The sequence below is a fragment of the Ctenopharyngodon idella genome, chromosome 2, assembly GCF_019924925.1.
Source record: "Ctenopharyngodon idella isolate HZGC_01 chromosome 2, HZGC01, whole genome shotgun sequence".
In the NCBI taxonomy this organism is placed as follows: Eukaryota; Metazoa; Chordata; class Actinopteri; order Cypriniformes; family Xenocyprididae; genus Ctenopharyngodon; species Ctenopharyngodon idella.
Genome location: NC_067221.1, coordinates 35,341,552 through 35,361,072, shown reverse-complemented (window position 1 = coordinate 35,361,072; position 19,521 = coordinate 35,341,552). Strand labels below are relative to the sequence as shown.

Genomic DNA, 19,521 nt, shown 5'->3' with positions numbered 1-19,521 from the left:
AATGTAGACTAGGACGGACTTGTGGAGGAATTCCCGGAGCACCTCATGGATGAAGTCCTGGAATATGGAGGGGGCGTTGACCAGGCCATACGGCATAACGAGGTACTCGTAGTGTCCAGTAGGGGACACAAAGGCCGTCTTCCACTTGTCCCCCTCACGTATCCGGATGAGGTTGTATGCGCTGCGGAGGTCCAGCTTGGTGAAAACAGTGGCACCGCGGAGATGTTCCAGAGCCGCTGGGACGAGGGGAAGAGGATATCTGAACTTGACAGTGATTTTATTTAGAGCGCGGTAATCAATACAAGGCCGCAAGCCTCCGTCCTTTTTGGCTACGAAGAAGAAGCTCGAAGCAGCAGGGGAAGTGGACAGACGAATGTAGCCCTGGTTTAAAGCTTCTTCTATATACTCCTCCATGGCCTTCTGCTCAGGGATGGAAAATGGATAAATCTTCCCACGGGGCACTGACTCACCTGGAAGCAGATCGATGGCACAGTACCATGGCCAGTGTGGAGGCAGCTTGGAGGCTCTCTTTGGGCAGAATACATCACTGAAGGGGGTGTAACATAAAGGAATATCCACTGACTGCTTTTCTACTGGACTCTCGATGGAGGTGGAACACACAGGAAGAGACTCAGGAGGAGGAACAGAATGCTGAAGTCGTTGTGGAAAACAGTCAGGAAAACAGGTGTCGCCCCACTTCAGGATTTCTCCAGTAGTCCATGATATGATAGGGTCGTGCTGCTCCAACCATGGGCACCCTAAGATCACATCAGCGGTGGAATCCTCCAGAACCAGTAGATGAAGTTCTTCCATGTGAAGTATTCCCACTTGAAGTTTCACTGGTCCAGCACACTTATGAACGGGTTTCCGACCGAGTGCTTTGCCAGTTACTGAATGGATCTGGTAGACGGACGGCATTGGAGTTGTCTTGAGTTTGAGCTGACGGCAGAGGGCACCAGAGATAAAGTTGCCCGCTGACCCGGAGTCGAGGAGAGCATAGACTGGAATGGAGACATTGACAGCAGTAAGTGTTACGGTTGTGGTGAGTGGCTTCATTTTCTTAATGGAAGGTATAATGGCACTTACCATGGGACGAGGAGGATGAGTGGGACATGTAGAAATCACATGTCTAGATGCACCACAATATAAGCACAATCCTCGGGTCAGCCGTCTCTGCCGTTCAGCGGAAGTTAGACGATTGTTCTCCAGTTGCATGGGTTCTGTTACTGGTTCTGGAGGGCTGATGGACTCTGGCTGACGGAGGGATGATGTGCGTAACAGCTGGCCCTGGTGTTCTTCAAGACACGACTGCATACGAGTGGCGAATCTGATGGATAGTTCGAGCCCGATGGAATCCTTGTATGCAGCGAGATGCAGCCGCACCCTGGGATCCAGACCCTGACGATAGGTGGTGAGCAAAGCTTGTTCGTTCCATCCACTAGCAGCAGCAAGAGTCCTAAACTTGAGGGCATAATCGTTAACAGACATAGATCCTTGTTTTAACTGATAGAGTTGCTCACCCACCGCTGAGTCACCAACAAGTCTTCCGAAAACCTCTTTGAAATGGGTGAGGAAATTCGTCAGAGACTGGGTTACTGGTCCATTCTGTGACCAGATGGTTTCTGCCCACTGTAACACATGTCCGTTTAACTGGGAGATGATAAACGCTACCTTGGAGCGATCGTCAGGGTATAATTGCGGCTGCATCTCCACTACCAGCGAGCACTGCAGGATGAAGCTGTTGCAGTCCTCCGCTGAGCCAGAGAAGGGCGCTGGTTTGGCCATGGGACTGGCGTATACCGGTGGCGAAGGAATGACGGCGGTGTTTGCGGAAGTGAGAGATGGTGCAGAAGTGGCTGGATTTGAGGTGAATGTTCGATGGAGGGCGTCCACGAGTTCTTGAAATAGATCTGGTGAGCTCATGCTGTTTTCTGTACAGTGTTGGTCCGGTCTTCTGTCACGGACAGAAGAGTAGGAGACAACAGGTTGGTAAAGGTGAATGAGTTTATTAACAAACAGCGTTGCAATGACAAATGATCAGGTGAGTAACGGTGATATAGAATATTGTGAAGGTAAACTGAATTGATAATACTGTCCTTCTCCTGCAGGTGGATGTCTCAAGGATGATGGCGGTTGCAGAGATGACTGTAACACTCAGGAACGGTAGGGATACACTCACGCAGACACTTAGCACGAAGACGGGGAAGATCGCTGGAGTGGAGCAGGTAAGTATTCTCACGATGCAGGAGCATAGGAGTATGAGTCCTTGCTTCAGACGAGACCGGACAGTGAACTGAGGTGAGTGCTGTGCTTAAGTATCTGCTGTGATTGCGTGATGATGGGGATCAGGTGTGTGCGTTTCGAACTCTGGTGAGGGAGTGCGCTGTGATTGGCTGATGGACGAGCCTGGTGGGTCTGTAACAATTGCATATGGTCATAAGTGGTAACAACTTTAGTGTACTGTCTGTTGATGTGTTTTGTGTTTAATTATTAGGGTATTTGTTTAAACTTTGTACAGCACATTGGCCAGCAGCTGTTGTTTTGTTTATAAATAAATATGACTGACTGAATATGACTAAGAATTAAGTAAATACACTCAACCTAAAAGTGTCAGAATATTACAAGCAAGCAATTAACAAAATGAACACAGGTTTATCAGATGAACCCTCTTGTCAGTGCAGACAGTAGTGAGTGTGGCAAATAATGTGTCGATACTGAGTTGTATTATAGCGACAACTTTAAACTGAAACCTATTCATTTCAGTCACATGACTTTTTATGACCATCAGCAATGCAAAATAATGATGGTAAATACAAAAATGCCAGTTCAAAGTTATTTGTTTGATGAACAAATATTGCAATTAATAAACTGTAAAAATGTATCCCTTTTATAGCATGTGGAATGATGGAATTTAACGGAATGATGGAAGTGAAAATGTCAAAACACGGACACAGACTCATCTCATTTCTATTATGCATTTTAATAGATCAGTTGTATAAAACAAGCAGAGTAAGGCTATGTCACATTATTGCCAAGATTATTGTTAACATTATTTTACCTCATTTGGAATAATTCTTTTGTTAATAACAAATTAAGATCTGAGTGTCTATTAAGAGATCTGTGATTAACAGTGTATGTAATGTTAATTATAACAATGTGTTAATTGTCATACTTATCAAGACACAGACAGCAGATTGCTACAAATCATAACATATAAGATTGGATGAGCTCAAACTGTTAGAATGATATTATCCTGCTTTAAAGCTTTTATGGTTTGTCATAATCTTATTTATTAATAGTGAGTGTTTAACCACTCTTCCAGGGCTCAGTTTGCACTAATTTTTTTTATCATACTTCTCGTCCTTCAGGAAACGGATCTGTACTCCGGGTGCAATAGCCAATTCAGATTTGTAATGATAAACATAAAATTTTTTGGTACCATCCCCCATCTTTTCAAAATCCACAGCATATTGATACGTGTAGTAATTTTTATCTGCTTTTTGTGAACTAGTGTAAAACCCCACCCATGAGTTGGAGAAGGTAGTTTTCCAGTCTGTGAAGGACTTCTTGATATAAAGCCGAGCACAATCTTTACCGTCTTCAGTGAAGAGCTGCAGACCAGCATCATACTTCTGTATTTTAATAGGGAGGACATTGTTAGCATCATAGAACTCTGGTTCATAAAAGAATTCTGGATAAGACCAGGCTGATGAGGGTTTAGGCCAAAGATTCCCTTCGTCACAAACGGATGTCACTTTTTCATCACTCTCCCAGGGTGTAGTTTGTGCTAAAACATTGTTATCGTTTTTGTCCAGCAGGAAGCGGATTTGAACTCCAGGAGCAATAGCTAAACTGGAATCATACTGGTAAATATCATAATACTTTATGGAAGTGTTGTCAATCATTGCAAAATTCACAGCATACTGATATGTGGAATAGCCATTATTTTTATCTTGAAAACTTTTGTAGAACCCAACCCATTAGTTGTGGAGAACATCCTTCCAGTCACTGAAGGTTTTTTCGATGTAGAGTCGAGCACAAGCTTTGCCATCTTTAGCGTAGAGCTGCAGACTAGCATCAAGCCCCTTTATTTTGATGGGGATCACTCTGTTAGCTCCATCAAACTCTGGTCCATACCAAATGTAGGGATTAATTAAATTATGAATAAAACGTGTTGTGTACAGTCGCAGTCGGGGTTGGAGACCAGCATTCAGGAAGACAGAAGTATCTAAAGTCCCAGATGATGTCTGAATATTGAACTGTTTCATGAAGTGATCTTTATCAGAATCACTGTTTTGGCAAATATCAATGTATACATGTTCGTAATTTTCCATTACTTCAGCAGGTATATTCTCCCATATAAGTTTCGAGTAACCTTGTGTAGATGTTTTAATCTGTAGTTTAATTCCCTCATATGCATTGCACTGGGGATAGGGTGAGCGTTTCTTACGGCGACCGTATCTTCTGCAGTAATTGCTGCTATATCCTGTCTGTTGCAGAAACTGACGGCATCTCTCATCTTCTGTTGATGCACTGCGAATAGCATCAGTACGATAAGTTTCTCTGATCTGCAAGATCAGTGCAGGATCAATCTCATAAGTCTCATCAGGATTAAAGTCATTACTATTACGGTTATGTGATGTAATAAACACCCTGGATATACTGTATGGCCTTTGTTGGTCCACAGAGATGATAAGCCTGTCAATGTTTCTTCCTGGTTGATAGGTGTTTCTGTACCTCTGCACATACCCCGGCAATTCATTAGCTCTAGGAGAATTTAGATTACCAACTTCATAGTAACTCTCCCAGTATTCCAATGGGGGAAGAATGCACTCTCTATTTCCAAAGTGATGGAATCCATAGTCTTCACTAGGATAAAAATTCGATTCAACATTGTTGTTTTCAACATTCACATTTTGGGCAAACCAGAACAATAATTGGAGTCCATGACGTGGAGGAGGATTGCCATAGCCAGAGTTTCTCAAGTCATTAATGTTGTATAGTTTTCTGATGTCCACAGAAGAGACGCTCGCCAAGAAGAGGCAGAAGAGGAAGCAGAGTCTCATGGCACCCATGGTAAAATCAAACATATAAGCTGTAAATTAAATTGGATCATAAGCCGTCAATTTAATTATGCCAAAATATTGTAATTTTATATTGAATTTAAGATTTTAATATTAACATTTTAAAAAACTGAACAGGAAAAATGTCTGCTTTTTTAATGCTGTAATATTTAATAATTATAAATATTAACAATAGAACTTTATTACAGTAGTACATTTTTATGAAGGTTTTTAGAGGTGCATGTGGTATTTCTGTGGAGCACCATTTGACACTTATCAAAAATAAACAGAGCCACTCTGTGTACACTTTTTGGAGAAATCAACTTACAACTACTACACACATTAACTTTAATTTTAAATGTTGAAAAAACATTTACACTGGTATCCTATCATTGGCAGTATAAAATCAATAGTTTAATAACTTTATTTTGATATCCATTTTATGGTTTTAAATATAAGTGTAATATTTCAGTAAATTCAGTAGCCTAGTAAATCATAATCATATTTTTAATCTGAATGGATTTTAAACTCTTTGAAGATATTGTTAATATTCAGCAGACCTAAATTTAAACTCATCCTACCTGAGAGTGAAGACAGTGGAAGAGCCTCTGTAACCTTCTCATCTCTTGGGTGATTACTTATACAGTTTGGAGGAGGCTGGGCTTGACACACAAGCCGTGTCTGTGACGGATATGAAGCCTGTGAGATTGTCCCCCAGTTGTAGTGTCATTTTCACCATAATGAAAAATTCTGCTCTAATAAAGAGTACTTCTTTACTACAGAGACAATATGTCAGTGAAGAATGTGCTTAAAATATGAGACGTGATGTGTGGAGAAAACAAAGAAAAATCAAGGTAAATCACTTCTGAACAGAATATATGTATTGTGTCATTTCTCAAGTTGTTTATCGTGCTGTAATTTTGTCTTTTAAAAGAATTTAGTTCACAGGGACACATTTGACCAGAAACACCCATAGACTCAATACATTTTATTCCTTGCATATCATATATTAATAAGTGTTTTCTTTTACTGTTTTGTTTGTATCATATTAATATCAATATGTGTTTTGATTTATTATAAATTTGTTTACCACGAAAAGTCGTATAAGAATGCTAAAATACAAAGAAATAGTATTTTACGACATAGTACCAGTGCGAATTGTTTAATAGTAGTTCTGATGAGTACCGCTGGGGGGCGCGCATGCTGCAGCTCCCTCCTCCGCCCCGGATGACAGCGCTGTCCACAGTGTGAGCGTCCTTCCGGTTATGGGATAAATTGCCTTGGTGCGGTGTTTTTGTTTCTTTGAGTGTGTTTCAACGACCTCAGAGTTATGGCATGCAATTGCAAGGAGGTTCAAACTGGATTTAGATGCATTTCTTTGCCTCGATCTGGCTGTGTCATTTAAAACAGCCACTGACTATGTCTAACGCGTTAATAACCCAGCTGAGCTGCTGACGGTACGTCTGGATGATTTATGATTAGACTGATGCTGACTTTGATGTTAGATGTCTGAACATGTTTTTGAAGAGACGAAATTCCCATTAAAACCCGTCTTTAATACCACTGTCGCAACTTTAAACTGGAAAACAGCTTGTCATTTAAGGACTAATTCGTTTTTAGGTTAATGCCTTTTATTGATATACTGCTTTAAGTAGCCTATCACTTATACTGTATGCAAGAACAAGCAAAGGCAATGAAGCTATGATAATGGTCAGAAATTTTTTTAAAGACTTTTAGTCTTTAAACGCAAAGATTATGACAGGTGTGATTGTTACAGCAAGCGTTTCTTCTTATCAGGAGTGAAGTCGATCTGGTTGCCATGGAGACGGAGACTGAGCACCATTCACTGTTTGTGGACCCGGACTTTCCTGCTGATGACTCCTCAATCTTTAGTGACTACACCACGCCCCTCTCCAAATTGTTGGGTGATGTCACGTGGTTCCGCCCACAGGTAACATACTATAGTCATTATTTCATTCGTTTCCAGTGAGAACACATGAAGACCTTCTTTAAGAACTGACTTTCATTTAGCTTGGTGTCTGTCACAAGTACCCCCCTATCTGTGCTAGAGTACCCCCAAACATACTATTTCAATAGGAAATGCTTAAGCATGTGGGGAAATGCACTCATTTAGCGAATTCACTGGGTCTATAACATTATAGATTGTTACAAACTGGCTTAACAGTGTTTGTGTGTGTGTGTGTGTCTCCCAGGACATCTGCGAGCACCCTCAACTCTTCCCCAATGACCCTGTGGAGGCCCACCCAAAGCAAGGCATTCTGGGAGACTGTTGGTTGCTCTGTGCCTGCTCCATGTTACTCAAGAACCAGCATCTTCTGAACAAGGTGAACACTGTCAGGTTTAATGTGTGAGATGTTTTTCCATAATTAGAAATAAATCCTACACTCAGCGCTGCTCCCTTCAGTCTGCTGGACTTTTAAAGGATTCGTTCACTTTAAAATGGAAATTACCCCAAGTTTTACTCACCTTCAAGACATACTATGTGTATATGACTTTCTTCTTTCTGATGAACACAATCTGAGATATGTTAATAAATATCCTGATGCATCTAAGCTTTATAATGGCAGTGAACGGGACCAATGAGTATGAAGCTCAAGAAAGTGCATTCATCTATCATCTAGGAGCCGTGTGGTGTACGTTTATGATTGACGAATGCACTTTCTTCAGCTTCATACTCGGTGGTCCCGTTCACTGCCATTATAAAGCTGGCTGGTTTGGTTCATGGCTTTTAAAGCCCCTTTCTCACCACCAGCGTCTTTGTCACTGTATTTCGCTAGTCTCTGTACTGTGAAGACGCTTGTGGGCGTTCCTAGTGCTGTTGCTCTAATGCTATTGGTAGACTGCACATCTGGCCATATCTTTAGAAAATGCAATCACAAGTGATATGTAAAACTAAGATATCATTCTAATTTGACTAGGAATTAGACTTAAAATAATTAAAAGTAACATTCTGCTGTTGTTGTATAAACCACAGCAGTGCTCAGTGCATTAAATCATTATCCAGATTATCGATCGATCAATCAACAAATTAAACTCGCTTATACTGTCAAAAATTACTTAAACGTCATTCGAATTTGACAAATAATCAATTTTCTTGTCCCTAATAATCAACATAATGCAGGGGAAACTGCAGCAGTAGTTATAAACATCATATAATTAAAGGGGGACTCAGTGATATTTCAAATACACTGTTTGGAAGTTAGTCGGGCCGAGTCCAACAACAAACGTCTAACCAATCAGCATCAGGGGGCGCATGACGGTTGAAGAGAGAGAACGAGCAAGAGGGAGATTTGAAAATAAGAAAAAAAAAACTGCAGAATGAGAAATGGGACACAATACAAAACAGCTCAAAAGAATATCACTGGAATGAAGGTTTATGCCTGGGCAAGCGCTTTAGGACCTGGTTATATTAGAAAAGCTTTCCAGCGCTGGGGAGAGCTAAGAGGGACTGGAGCTGCTGTGCTGTTTACGACTAACAACGAACACTTTGTATTTACTCGTGTGTACTGTATGTTCATTTTTTGTGCTTTCTTGTCGTTCGTTCATCAACTGCACTTTATTTTTCATGAAGCATTTTGTTGCGCGTCAGCTATGATAAACAGACATCCACTCACATTGCGTGTGTAACAGCGGCCAGCTAGTGAGAGTTCTGCAGTTAAACAACTGCGCACTGACGGCCACTAGAAAATGTGGTGCTTAGCGTCATTGGCCTCACATGCCATCAGCGATCGGGCCGGGGTTCGAGACCGACTCAGAGCAGGGTGGTTAGAATTGGAGTGTGAGTTTTGGAGGCGGAGCAATTAAGAGAGGGGTGGGTTTGTTTGTCCAACAGCGTAGTACAAATACCACTTACTGCACCTTTAACAACTCACAAACTGTCAATGTATGAATCAAACTCACTGACTGATGACAGTTTCTTTTCCAAGCATCATTTTATTATATGTGGTTACAGTTGAATCATATAAAACAGTGAAATCACTCCTGAACTTTGTCCTGTCTTCCCTGCACTCGAGACGGTGACATGAGCTCCACAGACAGTCTTCACTCCTATTGGTTGTTCGTGAGATTCGCTTCTCATTTGCGTAAAGTTGAAATTTCTAAACTTATGTCATGTGCTTGTGTTTGTTATCAGGTATTTCCACCGGAACAGCCTTTGTGGGGTGACTGTGCTTATCACGGTGAGTTCAGGTTCCGGTTCTGGCAGAACGGGCACTGGATAGAGGTACAGGTGGATGACCGGTTGCCCTGTATCAATGACACTCTCTGCTTCTCACGATGCCAGAGCCCTAGGGCATTCTGGGTAGCACTTTTGGAGAAAGCGTATGCCAAGTATGTGCTGGTACAGAGATGTCTGTGAAATATAAAATATCATTTTGATTTGATGTTTGAACTAAAACCAAGTCATAATAATTGAAGCGTTGTTAACTCTTCTTCATATTAGGCTACATGGTTCATATGAGCGTTTGTGGGCAGGCCAAGTGTGCGAGGCAATGGTGGACTTGAGCGGAACCATAGTGGTACGATGGAGTCTAAAAGGGGCGGAGTCACCACAACAGCCCAACGACACCCAGACTCAACACACAGCTAATGGGACGAGTCTATCTAAACTCTCACTGGAGCTGAAGGAGCGATGTGCCATCAGCTGCTGTGTCCACAGCGCCTCCACAGGTGAGAGAGAAAAGTAACCACTGATTTTTTTCTCACCATAATCCCAATCTCCAAGCAGAAAAAGCTGAAATGAAAATTTTGTGACAAATAAGTAACTGTTGTTTGACACAGCCAGGCAGTGTTGTTTTAGTATTATTACTGTAATATACAATTATAGTATTTTTTAATATTTGGAATTCGATTTTATTTGTATATTTTCAGTTTTCATTTTAATGTTAGTTTAAGTTTTAATAATTTTGTAATTTTTATTCTTCTTTTTTTTTTTTTTTTTTTTTTTTTTTTTATATATTTCAGATTATTTATTTTTTTTATTTCAGTTTTAGTAATTTTAGTACTTCAACTTAAGCTTATTTTATTTCAGGTAGTTGCCAAGGCAACATATCTAATTTTAGTATTTTTTTAATATTTTATTTCAGTTAATGTTTATTTTATTTCAATCAACAAAACTGTTGTTTAATAGTTTTAGTTAACAATAACACTATTTTGGAGTGATTATGGACTTTCACAGCAATAGTTAATAGTTAGGGTTGGGTTAGATTTTAGAATGTCCCTAATTTATACCTTGAATTTTTTGCTGGCAACTTTACAATTCACAGAAAATCTTTCACAAAATACCATAGGAAGTATTAGAGGAAGGTGCTTCTTCCTTATGAAAGTTTCACATAGAAGTATTTTTGCTAACATGCCTCACTGTTTTTAATGAGGTAAGAGGTGAGAAATATTGCAGTATTGATTTATGCCATAACAATGGAAAAAAGTATCTGCTAATACATTATAAGGTGTTTTATAAAGAGGTACTTTTGCCTCATTTTGTCTCTCTCAGTCAGGTATGAGGTACTGTATTAGCTCTAGTAATGGGTTTGTTCTCTCTCTCTCTGCAGGCGTCCCAGAGCTTGGCCAGTTCCACGCCATGAGTGTGATGGAGTGGACAAATGTGACAACGACTACAGGTGAACAAGTGGAGCTGATCAGGATACGAAACCCCTGGGGGAGGAAGAGCTGGGCCGGGGTCTGGAGGGAGAGGTATGGAGGGAAATACATGCTGAATGATCACATACTGGTCCATTTTTTGGTTTATTTTGTGTGCAAAGTACCTTATATTCCATATATGTATTAAAAATAGATGGGTTTTTTTAACAATTTATTATAATTGTAAATTTTCATATCTGTTTAGATTGATTTAAATAAATCTAACACAATAATAAGGTTATTCATAGCATTTTTTTTTTATCTATTTTACTTTTATTAGTAACTTCAGTGCTGTGTGTAGCCGGAAGTCATTATTTTATAATGGTGAGCAGTACTGATCATACGCAAAGCAGATTTGTCGGTTCCTATTTGAGCTTTGCATGCGTTGACTTATTTGAACTTCTGCGGTTAGATTGAATGCAACCGCCAGACCTAATCAAAACTATATTATTGAAGAACAAAGTGAGAATTAACAATATTTTTCCACTAAAATGTTATTCTTTAAACTCTGCTTCTGTAAAATTAGTGGTTATGAATAATTATGTCTGAAATAATTATTTTACCTTGTTTTTCTTTCAAAATTTTTGGTGGTCATTTATTTTGTGTGGATGGATATCATTATTCTTTTTACCATATGAATAAACATAGGAGAAAATGCTTCACAGCCTATTTGAAAGTTCCATGCGACTTCCACTGGGGGGGCGAAAAGCAACAATCCTACTCAAATGCAGTGTTGGGGGTAACGCATTACAAGTAACTTGAGTTACGTAATTAGATTACTTTTTCAAGTAACTAGTAAAGTAATGCATTACTTTTTCTGTTTACAACAAAATATCTAAGTTACTTTTTGTAATAAGTAACGCATTTATATCACATTTATTGACTGACAGCTCTCCTGTCCCCATGTTGAGAGAAACAGAGTAAGTGCAGTGTAATTCTAGACGAAATGTGAACATGCATTTACTCATCTCACTTGAACAAAAACATTCAGTATTCCTCAAAATGAATAAAAACAGTGAAATGCATTCTCAGAATTTTACACAAACCTGTAATAATTAAATCTATTAAAATACACAAATATACTTTGTTTTTAATCTCACTTTATTAATTAACCAGTATCTTTGCTGCTGACCTTCAATAATCCAATTTAACCATACTAATAAGAAAGAATTACTTTAGATTTAGAAATAAGAGTGTTGAACTTCCTTCTCCTGTATCCTATTCTTCTTTAATCCAGAATGGCAGCACAGCTGAAAGATTTGTCTGAGCTGCACCCTCTACTGTACAGGCATAAATATGCATTTCCCTCTTATTCATTTCACTTTTCGTTTGAAAGGGCCTTAACATTTGTCAAAATTAGAACTTGTTTTCAAAAAACAAGCAAGCCCAGCCCAGGTGAGAAAAAGTAATGCAAAAGTAATGTAATGCATTACTTTGCATAAAAAGTAACACAATTAGTTACTTTTTTAGGGAGTAACGCAATATTGTAATGCATTACTTTTAAAAGTAACTCCCTAACACTGCTCAAATGTTGGTGACAAAGGAAATGCAGCTTCTGTCTGACAGGTTCTGTCTGTCTCTCTCTACAGCGGATCAGGATGGGCTTCTCTGGAGGTCTCCTGCGCTCAGGCTCTACTGGGCCGCACGGCAGAGGGGGAATTCTGGATGGACCTGACAGAATTCCAGCAGGAATTTGATGAAGTCACTGTGGGCTATCCCCTCAGTGATGCAGGACACCTCCAAAGCATCTACACAGGTATTGGCTATACATTCTTAGAGCATTTACATCACCAGACCTTTTCTGTTTTATAAATTATATATCTAGTGAATAATTTGAAACTTTAAAAATAATAATGGTAGATATTTATTTAATATTTATATTAATGTGTAATTTCCTTTCATGTAGGAAGCTTTCTAACCCACAGCCACCAGATTGCAGGCCGCTGGGTCAAAGGTCACTCTGCAGGCGGTTGCCGAAACAACAGCACTTTTAGCAGCAACCCTAAGTTCTGGTTGAAGGTGTGCGAGAGAGGAGAAGTGTTGCTGTCTTTGCTTCAGTACAGACGCCCTGAACGACCAGCAGAGGGCGGCACTCGGCAGCATCCACACCTCCAGGCCATTGCACTACATGTGTGGAAGGTTAGAGAATCACAAAACAATCATTTTTGAGTGATTGAACATATTACACTATGTCATATGTTGTATTTAATATGTTTAGGTGGAGAAGAAACATTTTAACTTGGTGCGGACACTGAACAAGCCTCCGCTTGTGTCACACACGCATGCGTATGATCGGGAAGTGGTTGTAGACACTCACCTGAATCCTGGTTTTTACCTGCTGGTGCCCAGTACGTTCCTGCAGGGAGCGGAGGGCCGCTTCCTCTTGAGAGTTCATTCTTCCTGCTCTACCTCTCTCAGGTCATTGCACAAAGATATACTTACTGTACTGAACCTCTTGTACAGTTCAAAAGTTTGGGGTCAGTCAGATTTTTTTAATGTTTTTAAAAGAAGTCTCTTATAGTCACTGAGGTTGCATTTATTCCATCAGAATTACAGTAAAAACTGTAATATTGTGAAATGTTATTACAATTTTAAATCACTTTTTTCTATTTTAATATATTTTAAAATGTAATTTATTCCTGTGATGGTAAAGCTGAATTTTCATCATCATTACTCCAGTCTTCAGTGTCACATGAACCTTTAGAAATCATTCTAATGTGCTGATTTAGTGCTTAAGAAACTTCTTCTTATCAATGTTGAAAACAGTTGTGCTGCACAATAGTTTTGTGGAAACCATGATTTTTTTTTTTCATGAATTTTTTAATAGAACATTAAAAAAAAACAGCATTTATTAAAAATGAAATCTATTGTAACAATATAAATAGTCATTTTTGATCAATTCAATGCATTCTTGCTAAATAAAAAATGTAATTTCTTTAAAAAAATCTTACTGACCCCAAACTTTTTTACAGTACTGTATAAATATACTGTATAATAATGACACCAATTATTAGTGGCCATATACAGTAAAACTGCATCTAGATATGCGATATAATGTAATAAAACCATATATTGGCCTAAAATGTCTGCTTTTTTCTCTCCAGTGTGATGAAATCAAATCCTCCTCCTCTTCAGCATTTTTCAGAGGGCGAATGGGAAACCATCAGCTCTCATGGCTCTTGGTCCATTGGTTCTACTGCTGGAGGAAGTCGCAACTTCGCCACACATGGACACAACCCCCGTATACCCCTTACTGTGACCTATGACCCTGGAGGTAACAACGTAAGGGTCACTCTACGCCAAAACAGGCCCGAAAATGCCCTCCATGCCATCGGCTTTCATATTTATAAGGTCATTAATTATTCATTTCTAATAATTTTCAAGGCATTTATAATATGACTAAACTGCTAAAAAGCTGAATTGTGTTTATTGTGCTAAAAGTGTTCAGTTTTAATCATAATTGTTCTAGTAATGGTATAGTAATTTGGTATTTCTTAGGTGTAGGTGTCTAACATTCAATATTGATTATTTTTTGGTATGCTTTCATTATATTTTAATGTGTCCAGGTACCTGACAGTGGTTCTGGCTTCCTGTTAATCCCTGGTTCCATGTGTCCTGTGGTTAGTTGTGTACCTCATGCCCACTCCCAGGAGGTCAGTGTGTTTTGCCATCTACAGCCGGGCGAGTATGTCGTAATTCCCTCCACCTACCAGCCGGAACTCAGTGCTCACTTCACTCTTACTCTTCTACGTAGGATACATCGGTAAGCACTCTGCCTACACTCTGTAGTACGGAGCCTCTAAACAGACATAGTAATGAAAAAAAAATTAGATGGGTGGAAAAACGCAAACGCAAAAAGAACACAAAAGCATTGAAAAGCATTAAAGGCGCATATTTTATATTAAAATATCCCAAAACCACTTGCACAGTGTTATATATTTCGTTCAGCTGTGTACTTACATTATCCTAAATGTTTCCAAGAATTTGTAAATTCAGAGAAATTCACAATTTTAAATAGTGCCCGTCCCTCCCTTGTCACTAGTCAATGACGTAATATCTGCGTCATCCCTGGTTTCCTTGTGCTGCATAGTAACCACGGCAACAGACACGGACAGCTGCCTGCGTAACGTCTAGCAGCACGCTGTTGTTGTTTTGTTCAAACATTATGGACCATAGCAAGCAACTTTTGGGACAAAAGGAGAAATAAAACGAGGATCAATATCGGCGTTGCGTCTCCAAGATGGTGAGAGCTTTGCGACAAACTTTGACTTGACAGAGACGCCGCTCTTGCACGTTATTAGACAAGGTAAGCAAATGTAGGCTACATAAGACTAAATCAATAGCTCAACAAGATGAAATGTTAGAATATCATCAGTATGATATTGTAATGTTGATCTAGCTTACTGTTAGTCTCATACAGCCAACAAACTAATACATAGAATAACATTATAACTTTCAACACACTAAAATGCAGTTTGATAGCGTAACGTGAGATCAAGTAAAACAGTGCTGCGTTACCTCACAATTTTAATTCGTCAAATAAACTGACCTGTATTTGTAGTTTTTCAACTTTGCGAGTAGTTCGACAGAATGAAATGCCCTCATTCCTTTATATCCCCTGGGACTCTCGTGGCACTGATATCTGCTGTCTCTATCTTGCAAGTTTCAAGTATTCTTGGCCCCGCCCTGCTTCATACCACAGTCATGTTAAAAATATGAATGCATTCACTCATCCATAAACATTATTTCGCCATAAACATTAGTAGATCCATCGGAATGACGACAAGTTCCATGAGTCCACGCTCATTCACTGCGTCATCAACCTATGCCTTTGTTATTGTTTTGAAGAGTTTAGCGACCCCTAGCGGTGAAAAAAAACATACTGTACCTTTAATGTATTTTTTCCTCCCATCTCATATTTTTTCAAGCACCATGTCCCTTAAAGGTGCAGTAAGCAATTTCTGAGAAACACTGTTAACATTTGAAATCAACCCAAACAAACACACCCCTCCCTTCTTTGCTCCGCCCTTCAAAATGCACAGACATGCAATGCAAGAGCGTATGTCTGTTTATCATAGCTGAAGCAAAGCCAAATAAAGCTTAGCGGAAAAAATAAAGTGAAGATGAAGAATGAACGACAAGGAAGAACAAAAAATGAACATACAGTACACAAATATATACAAGCAATAGTTAGTTGTTAGTCGCCAGCAGCACAGCAGCTCCAGATAAACGATGACACTCAAAACTGCCCTGTTGCTATTGCTGGCATTACAACAACAGCATATCTTGGTTCTGTGAAACAGCAAAACCAATATTACTCGTGTATGGAGCAGAAAATACGCAACCTCTGTGTCCATTTTCAGGCCTTCCCGCTGAGGTCTCTCCAATGCTGAAGTCTTTTCTAATATTGACGGTTCTAAAGCTCTTTCCTGATCATAACCCTTCTTTTTCCAGTGATATTCCTCTAACCTTTTCTCTTTTGTAATGCCTATCAACCTTCTCTCTTTCTTGCTCACTCTCTCTCCTCCCCATCATGAGTGAACACGCCCCCTACTGCTGATTGGCTACAAGTTGTGGTGCTCTGTCCGATCCACTTTCAACAGCATTTCTCAGAAATCACTTTTTGCACCTTTTAAAGGGCTTCTTTCTACACAACATTCCTATTATATGCAAAACCTGGAAATCTTAGGGAGTTTTAAGTTTTTGATTAAGGTCATGGATGTTAATAAAATCTTGTGTATATAGTCATTCTTCAATAAATTATGTTAACTTGCTGTATTTAGAATTTAAATAGTCAATGCTGTACAATGACAAATTAAAAACAAAACAGGTACAATGTTTTTTCATGTTAAGAAATTTTTGCTGGTTGACACTGAAATGTGAATCTTTGGCTCTGATTGAGTAAAGTACTAATGTTGTCAACCTCCTCAGGAAAGCAATGCAGAGTCAAGAGCTTCTGGGCCATGCCGTGCAGGAGGTAACAATCTTTCATCTCATTTTCAGGTGACATTCAAGCCATGAGCTTTTAGCTACTAGGGCTAGTGCAATATATCAATCAATATATAATGCATTAGCAATGATTTTGCAGGAGATCAGAACAAAAGTGGCAGATTTGTTACCTACTTGTTCAGATGATGTTTTCTGGTGAAAACTCTTATTTTGGTCATACTTCCAAGATGTAGAATCTGTGATTCCGAAGTACAGTACCCACACCGATGTGGTGACTGACAGCAAACATTAGATTCATCGTGCCGTGCCGATGCACAACCCACGTAAAGATGATAATTATGCAAATAACTGCAATTGCAGGTTTCAAACAGAGATGGCGACAAAGAGGCAAACCTTACGGACTGCAGCTTTAAATAAAATTAGACTCTAAAATAAGAAACTAAAACTGCCAGTAGGTGGCGGTAAATGTCTTAATGGTTAAGTCATTCATTCATTCATTCAATTCATTCAAAAGGCTGATTCATTCAGGAGTGAAATAAATGGTTCTCTTCAGGCTTGTTGGACTTGAAGCGGCGCCACACAGACTGATCGGTGTATGACACCGAAGAACCGCGAGAGCGATTAGAGAGCAGATGGCTCTGTTTGCTTTTGAATCGCTCTGGCTGTACTTTGATGTCATACACCGATCGGTCTGTGTAGCGCCGCTTCAAGTCCAAGTCTTTTATGAATGGTCCGCTGAATCATTGGTTTCACGGATTCAGAAATGAAAAACATTGCTGTGCATTACGCAGAGACAAACAGTTCTGCTTTATCTTTATATTTTTATTGGCAAAATTGAACAAAATAGACAATAATGTGTCTAAAATAACACAGTATTTCTTATTTACTGAACTGTTGTATAAAATCAATATTGCATTTGCACTTGTTTATATTGGCTATGGGACAAAAACAGCACTGGTGTAATAGTGCACTCGCTACTCATGTGATATTGCTTAATTCATATGATCTAAATATGAGACAAACTCAAACGGGGCATTTTTGCCCCGATATCTTGAATTTTAGTTACATTCTAATTATATTCTATAGGCTTCATCGCACAGTGAGTTGTTGCCCTGCATCATATTCGTCATCAATCAACTGTATGAAATCTCAGATGAACTTCATAGGTCTGGGGCGGGGCAAGTGCGTTAAATGCTTTAAAAAATTTTAATGCATTATTTTTTACTGTAATTAATTAATCAACAGCACTAACTTCTATTTATATGTAATATAAATTGTTTGTACCGTTTCTGTAATTGACAGTTCTGTATTTTGTTTTACTTCCACAGCTCTCCACTCTCAAGTAGTTTCATGGCAGCTAATGTACCATTAGTTTTGTAATATCTCTCTTCTTTCTTTCCCTTTCCTCTCATAGGTCTCCTGTATCTCTGTGATGAGATGATAGTCTGGGGAAATGGATCAGATGCCCATGTTGAGATGAAAGCACACGAGAGGGTGTGTAGCATGTAGCCCGAGCATAGTCTTGTCCACTGGGAGCCGTTGGTGCAAATCACTCACCACAAACATCTACCAAAAACCATCAGCAGTGGATAGATCATGGTATATAACATGTAGGGATTTGTCACACTGGTCGACTAGCCTTCCAACAACCACCCCCTAAGAAACATGCCAGATCTGGGTCATGTGAACCTGAAACCAGCCTAATTATACAGGATTAGTGAACTAGTGGTTCAGGCAACTCTGTCGCAAGGTAACTTGGCACATTAATATAGCATTCACTGATGTGTGATTTTACTCAGAATATTGTGTTGGATCGATACATTTGATAAAATTATTATAATAACTTTTGTTTTAACTGTAATGTTCTATAACTATGTATTGATGTCAAATTTATTTATTATGAATGATCACAGATTTATGATTAACGATCTTTTCTTTTGGTTTTTGTCCAAGCTGCAAAGCAAAGATGAAAATAATCAAGTGAGAAGTACCTTTTATTTTTAAGTGTTTTGTTTACTAGATTATCTAAACAGACATTACCATGTGGTTATTCACTTTGTTTAATTTCCAGCTAAAATTTGTACTACTTGATATTTAAGGTTACTGTGATAGATAGACCAGAAAGAGAGAAACGCAAAAAAGAATCAGAGATTGTTAGAAAAAAAAAGGATGCAGAAGATGAATAAATATGGGGGTATTATTGGCAAAAGAAGGGTAGACATTGATTGAATAAAGAGTCCACTGCTCTTCTGAAGCTCCAGCTCTCTCTGAAGTGTGCCGCAGAGTTGGAGCGCCTCACACAGGCGTTGTCCCGTCGGCCTCTGTGATCGCTAATTGTGTGTGTCAGGGTCTGCAGGCCTGTTAGTGACGAACTTGCAGCGTCACTGCCGCCCTGATCCAGCCCTTGGAGCCGCCACACAATGACTCGTTATAGTAGATATACTGTTGTGACCCTTTCCTCCTTCTGTGCGTGTCTGCTATGTGTGTAGCAATATTCATTAAATTATTTTGAATTTAAATACTTGAATCTTACTTTATTTGTCATTCCTGAAACAAATAGAATTATTTTACACGGATATAAATGAGATGTCTATACAACTTTCTTGTATAAACTACTAATTTTTATTCATACTTTATGTAAACAGAACATTTTATCATCTATTTCCCAATGACTCTGCTTACACAACATTACATGGCATTACTTTGTTAATATGTACTGTCATTGTGGGGAAAATGCAAAATGCTTCATTTAATAATTAATGGATAACTTTTAGCCAACTTTTTTTTACATTAGCTATTTACCAACATGTTTATTAGACTAGGATAAGTTCCACTCTGCAACAAAATACAG

At 39.0% G+C, this 19,521-nt stretch overlaps 1 protein-coding gene across 4 annotated transcripts; it reads left to right on the top strand.

The window, feature by feature from the left end:
* Positions 1 to 3,773: 3,773 nt before the first annotated feature.
* Positions 3,774 to 19,189, top strand: capn10 (calpain 10). 4 transcript variants are annotated; one of them, XM_051867460.1, is made up of 14 exons: positions 3,774 to 3,866; positions 5,021 to 5,076; positions 6,861 to 7,014; positions 7,277 to 7,408; positions 9,217 to 9,413; positions 9,526 to 9,752; positions 10,634 to 10,775; positions 12,311 to 12,477; positions 12,628 to 12,860; positions 12,940 to 13,139; positions 13,826 to 14,072; positions 14,288 to 14,484; positions 16,653 to 16,724; positions 18,085 to 19,189. In XM_051867460.1, the coding sequence occupies exons 3-14, from the start codon at positions 6,883 to 6,885 to the stop codon at positions 18,101 to 18,103; spliced, it is 1,965 nt and encodes a 654-aa protein (XP_051723420.1). In that variant the 5' UTR covers positions 3,774 to 3,866; positions 5,021 to 5,076; positions 6,861 to 6,882; the 3' UTR covers positions 18,104 to 19,189. The 4 variants fall into 4 exon arrangements, with proteins under 4 accessions (XP_051723420.1, XP_051723392.1, XP_051723402.1 ...); XM_051867432.1 differs by lacking the exons at positions 3,774 to 3,866; positions 5,021 to 5,076 and adding an exon at positions 5,867 to 5,917; XM_051867442.1 differs by lacking the exons at positions 3,774 to 3,866; positions 5,021 to 5,076 and adding an exon at positions 5,873 to 5,917 and having other exon boundaries at positions 16,653 to 16,698.
* The last annotated feature ends 332 nt before the right edge of the window (positions 19,190 to 19,521 follow it).

Excerpts from the sequence above, each read along its gene's own strand:
- capn10 (XM_051867432.1), top strand. The coding sequence starts at position 5,889 with ATGTGTGGAGAAAACAAAGAAAAATCAAG. Across the intron at positions 14,073-14,287 it reads TCGGCTTTCATATTTATAAG|GTACCTGACAGTGGTTCTGG; the intron begins GTCATTAATTAT and ends TAATGTGTCCAG. Across the intron at positions 14,485-16,652 it reads CTTCTACGTAGGATACATCG|GAAAGCAATGCAGAGTCAAG; the intron begins GTAAGCACTCTG and ends CAACCTCCTCAG.